At 30.5% G+C, this 4,979-nt stretch overlaps 1 protein-coding gene across 1 annotated transcript; it reads left to right on the top strand.

The window, feature by feature from the left end:
- The first annotated feature begins 310 nt into the window (after positions 1-310).
- Positions 311-4,979, top strand: LOC134696839 (ubiquitin carboxyl-terminal hydrolase 38-like). Its single transcript, XM_063558791.1, has 4 exons — positions 311-1,271; positions 1,776-1,877; positions 3,627-3,785; positions 4,782-4,979. The coding sequence occupies exons 1-4, from the start codon at positions 348-350 to the stop codon at positions 4,977-4,979; spliced, it is 1,383 nt and encodes a 460-aa protein (XP_063414861.1). The 5' UTR covers positions 311-347.

Genomic DNA, 4,979 nt, shown 5'->3' with positions numbered 1-4,979 from the left:
TATTGTCTTTGCAAGTGGGCAATGTAAGTGATTGATTCAAGAAGAAAATATCAAAATTAAATGAAAAATAATACTTAATTTAAACATGAATCCAAGCAAAGTTCATATAATATCATGCAAGCATTTGTTAAGTGGATGTAAGCAATTAAATGAAATGGTAGGGCCTTTGCAACAATGAAAGAAACACATATATGGCTATGCTGGTTATTTATAAAAGGCCTAAACATGAAAAATATGGAAAATAATTGATCATGACAATATTGTGTTAAACTAATCGAAAATATAGTTTTAATTTCTCTTGCAGTAATTTTCCTTTGCAAGAAACGTAACATCTACATGTAAACAACATGGATGCTTTATTGAATGGGATATTGTCCTCCAACCATCCAGATCAACTGAAGAAGCAGTTACTGCATAAAATAGCAGATAAAGGGGCACAACCACAGGCAATAAAAACAATAAAATCTGTATTTGAACTGACTATAAACTGGTACCTGGAAATTGATAATGAGCTTGCATCAAATGAAGGCTTGACTATTTTGAAATCATGGCCTAAACACAATTTATCAACTTTTGAACAATTTTTCGACAGAGATTATTTAGTTGGTTTACTTTTTAAAAAATGTCGTAGAGAATGCAACATACCAATTCTTATTAAAGAATGTTTACATCTTCTTCAAAGATCGGCCATATTTTATAGTCATCTAAAAGTTGTAGAAGCGATGGCTATTAATTATGTACAGCAACATCCTTCAATGGCTTCTATAGTGAACTTTATTAGTTTGTTAAGAACTTTTAAAGAATGCATACCTAAAGGTGATTTCACGTCAAAATTTTGTATCACATTGATAAATGGAGTGGCATTAGTAGGTCATCCAGATGGAAGGGTCTTAGAATATATTCAGGGTTCCGAATTAATTTTCAAGTTCATCAATGCGTTATGGAACCAAGCAGATTCTAGATTCATTTTGGAATCGTTAAAAGCAGTGTTCACACTTATTTCTGACGAAAGCATAGAAATGACTTTCTGTCTTGGAGCGATTGTTCAACATATTCCAAAAGAGATGATTGAAATTGTTGTGAAATATGCCGTGTTTGAAAGTAATATAGACGATGACAGTATGACGAGGGCATTAAATAGAATCATAGGTTGGATCCAATGGCCAACAGCGGTCAACGTCAGTGTTTGGATAATTGGATTCCTACAGAATCTTGCAGCAGAAAAGAGATTCACAGTTTTGATATCTGTAACTGAGGACAAAATAGAACAGGTTAGAAGTCCATTTCTGTGGATTCATTATTATTTGTATATATATATATACAAATATGGGTACCAAATTTCGGGGTTTTCACTGGTACAGGTTAACCACAAATTTAAATGTACAACAAATTATAAATTTTCTTTAAAGATTGTTTGCAGTCTTTTGCAAGACAAGGAAATCAAGTATCCACATGGAAGTTTTTCTTAATTCATGAAAATTGGAACCAAGAAATATAAATGAATCCAAAGTATAATGAATCACTGAGACCTTTTTGCTTCTTTCCTGTTTGACATTTTTATGATTTTCTTAGTTTTCAGAAAACTTGTCATTGTAGTTTTGTGGCAAGTGGCACCAAAGCAACATGCACAAGTGTGTGAACTGTGGTTTTATCCTAACTCTAGCCATATTATAAAAAGACATTCAATACATGTACATGTAATAAAAAAACATCAGAATTTTTTCATCATGAAATTGAATATATATTTGTAAATAATCATAAACAAATTATTTTAGGTATTCAAAGCAGTAGAGTTGTCTCAAGTTAGGAAAGGTGCTTTAAATGTATTGACTCATATGTTACTGAGTTTCCAACACTCACCAGAGCCATTCCATAAGGTAAGTTTGGACACTATTCAAGACAACGCTAACAGATATACATGTGAGAATTAAGGGAGTACCGAACACTTGGGCCACGGTTTTTTAATTTGTTGGTTTACGGATTTTTCCCATAAAAAAAACGGGTCGGTCGGTCGAAAAAAAAAAAGAAAAAAATATCTTTCAAAACAGAAAAATATGCAAAATAAATATATATTTCACCTCACTAACAGAATGTTTGTCTGATATGCTGTTTTGTCATCATTTCTTAACATTTAGTTCAATGAAAAATTATTGATCAGTGATCATGAACATTGCATGACATCGTTAATAACTTCCTGTAAAAAAGGGGGGGTTGCAAGGACAAAGACAAAATTAAATCGTCATTTCACAAACAAGAAAAACAGATTCGCGTAGCTCTCAATCAATTCCAGAAAACTTGGTAAATAATGATCTTCAATCACAAAAACTGATAAAGAAAAAAATGTAAAAACGTCGTACAAAAATAAGTTTCAACACACGTGTCGAAAAACGTAATAGACTAGTCCACTGGAAAAACAACAATATCGGATGAATCAGTTGTCATGCAATCCGGTTTTTATCCCAATGATCAATATTTTTTATTATCTATGAAACAAGAAAATTTCAAATGATTTGTTAATATTCAGTACTTTAATTGATGTATTCCACCTGTTCACATTTGGACAAGTCTATTTATTTGAGATGATGCATCTTACGGACTGATGACAAATAAGGGAAACAAACTTATTTTGTAATAGGTTTTAAACACAGGTTTCGTTCTGCAAAATTATTTGCGCAAAAGACATTTCAAGGTCAGTTATAATTGATTTGTCTATTTTTAGAAACGTAAATTGGAAGTTTTATTTTTCACAACAGAAAGTGTTATCAACTTTGTTAATGATTAATGCATTTCATTTCATAAAAAAAGAAATTTTAATTATTTTTTAGTGATAATGCATTGATAAGGGTTGGCAGGAATAAAAAAGCATGAAAGTCAATTTTATTTTTATTCTGAAAATCGCAAAAACGGGTCGGCGGATCCGTAAACCATCAAATAAAAAAAACGTGGCCTTATGACTAAAATTTATTTGGCTTGTTTAATTTTCATTAAATTTTTTACAAAAGTTTGACTTTGACTCTTTGACAAAAAAATAAAAATTTCAAAAAACATGAACCACACACTTTTTCGCAAGAAAATCATTGGATACATGTACATATCAGTTTGACAAACATTGAATTTGATCAATGTGAAGTTTTATATTTCCTTTACAATAGAATGTGACTTAAAAACTCAGCTGTTTTTTACAGAGTTATCTCCCTATAGTATAATGTACATGTACCACATGCACCTTAAACAATCTGAAAAAGTTTTCAAACTATGTAAAATGAATGATTGTAAAATAATTAAGAGATTTATACATGTTTAAAAAATTTGTTCTGATTATTTGTGAACAAGGCTACTATTTATAAGCAACCTTGGCTTTATCATGGCACTGCCAGTTCTATTGTTTGAGAAAGCCAGAGAACCATATCATTCCATGAGAAAACTGACAACTAGACTTGAACTATTTAATGGGCCATCATGAAAAATAATATCTAGTTTCTTTACATATACAAAAGAATTAAAAAATACATATATATAGATTGGGTTAAAAGAATAATAAATGACTATTTTAGATATTAATTATCATAGAAATTTCTTTAAGATAATGAACTTTTAAAATAAGATGCCTTTGATAATAATTTCAGATTTTACCCAAGATTCCAAGAGTTATGTCAATTTTGACTACAGAAACTTCAGGACCCAGTCAAGATTGTGCTGTTAGATTGGCTTACCTTATTCATTGCTGTATGTACCATCATGCTGGTTACCCTGATCTTTATGACCCAGTTATGGAAATTATTAAGGTAAGATCCAGATATCATGTTATGTAATGTAAATATAGATTCTAACATTAGAAGTAATGGATTAATTGAAAAACCAGGGCAAAAAATATTCCATTTTTAGACTAGGGTCACCTCTGATTAAAAATATTGAAATTCAGAAAGTTATGAGAGAACGTTTTGAGGTTGGTACATATGTTTGTGCATCTAGTCCACCATAAACTGCCTAATTTAAGAAATTATTTAATACCATAAAGATTAGAATCCACAATTAGATATTACAAATGGTATTCAGAATTAAGAATATATGGCTCATTCTAATTGGTTGATGTATGTCTGATTGTCGCAGAATTTTGTTAATACTAGACACTTCATGCACTCTGTGTTATAAATATATTTTCATTTCCTAAATGGTACTTGAAAGTCTTTTCTATTTTGTGATTAGACACATGTTTTTAAGAGAAAATTGATAGGCAAGGGAGATAAGTACATTTTACATTAGGAAAACAGGGAACCTATTTTTTTTGGACTAAAAAAATACTGTTCTACTAGATTATCTTGAATTCTAGCAAGTACTTATTAAAAAAAATAAGCTTTCTAAAGTCTGTATCTCAACCAAAGCTACTACTGTTGCCTTTGAAAAATTATATTTAATTGATTTTTGCAATCTTAAAAATGTCTCCCTTGACCTCATACGATTCAATCTAGAACAACCCTTACTGCATGTACTGATTTTACAGTTAATTTTTCTAAAGAATGACATATTTATCTTAGCAAGTGCTTTTAGGAAAAAAGTGATTTAATGACAAAAAGTGGTTAAATGGAGAAAAAAAAGTGCTTAAATGAAATTAGTGCATTTTAAACATTTTTTTTTTCCATGATATTACCATATCATTTATCAAAGATAAATGATGGTTTGACCGGTCAATTGCATTACAATGAAGCGTCAGATGAAGTTTTGTATGTATACATGTACAGTAAATTGGATGTTATTTAATGATATAACTTGTTTGATTACAGGACTTCCCACAACCAGATCCAGAAGAAATCCAAAAGAAGCTGGCAGAAACAAGATGGACCAATCAGAAAGCTGGAAATAAAAATTATGTTGTTAAGGTCACACAGAGGTCAGAGACAGGAAAAACAGGATTACATAACCTTGGCAACACATGTTTTATGAACAGCATTGTACAAGCCTTATTTATGGCTGATGGGTAA

The sequence above is a fragment of the Mytilus trossulus genome, chromosome 14 (genome assembly GCF_036588685.1).
Source record: "Mytilus trossulus isolate FHL-02 chromosome 14, PNRI_Mtr1.1.1.hap1, whole genome shotgun sequence".
NCBI classification, from domain to species: Eukaryota; Metazoa; Mollusca; class Bivalvia; order Mytilida; family Mytilidae; genus Mytilus; species Mytilus trossulus.
Note: the sequence above shows the minus strand (reverse complement) of the source record. Positions and strands in the feature narration are given on the sequence as shown.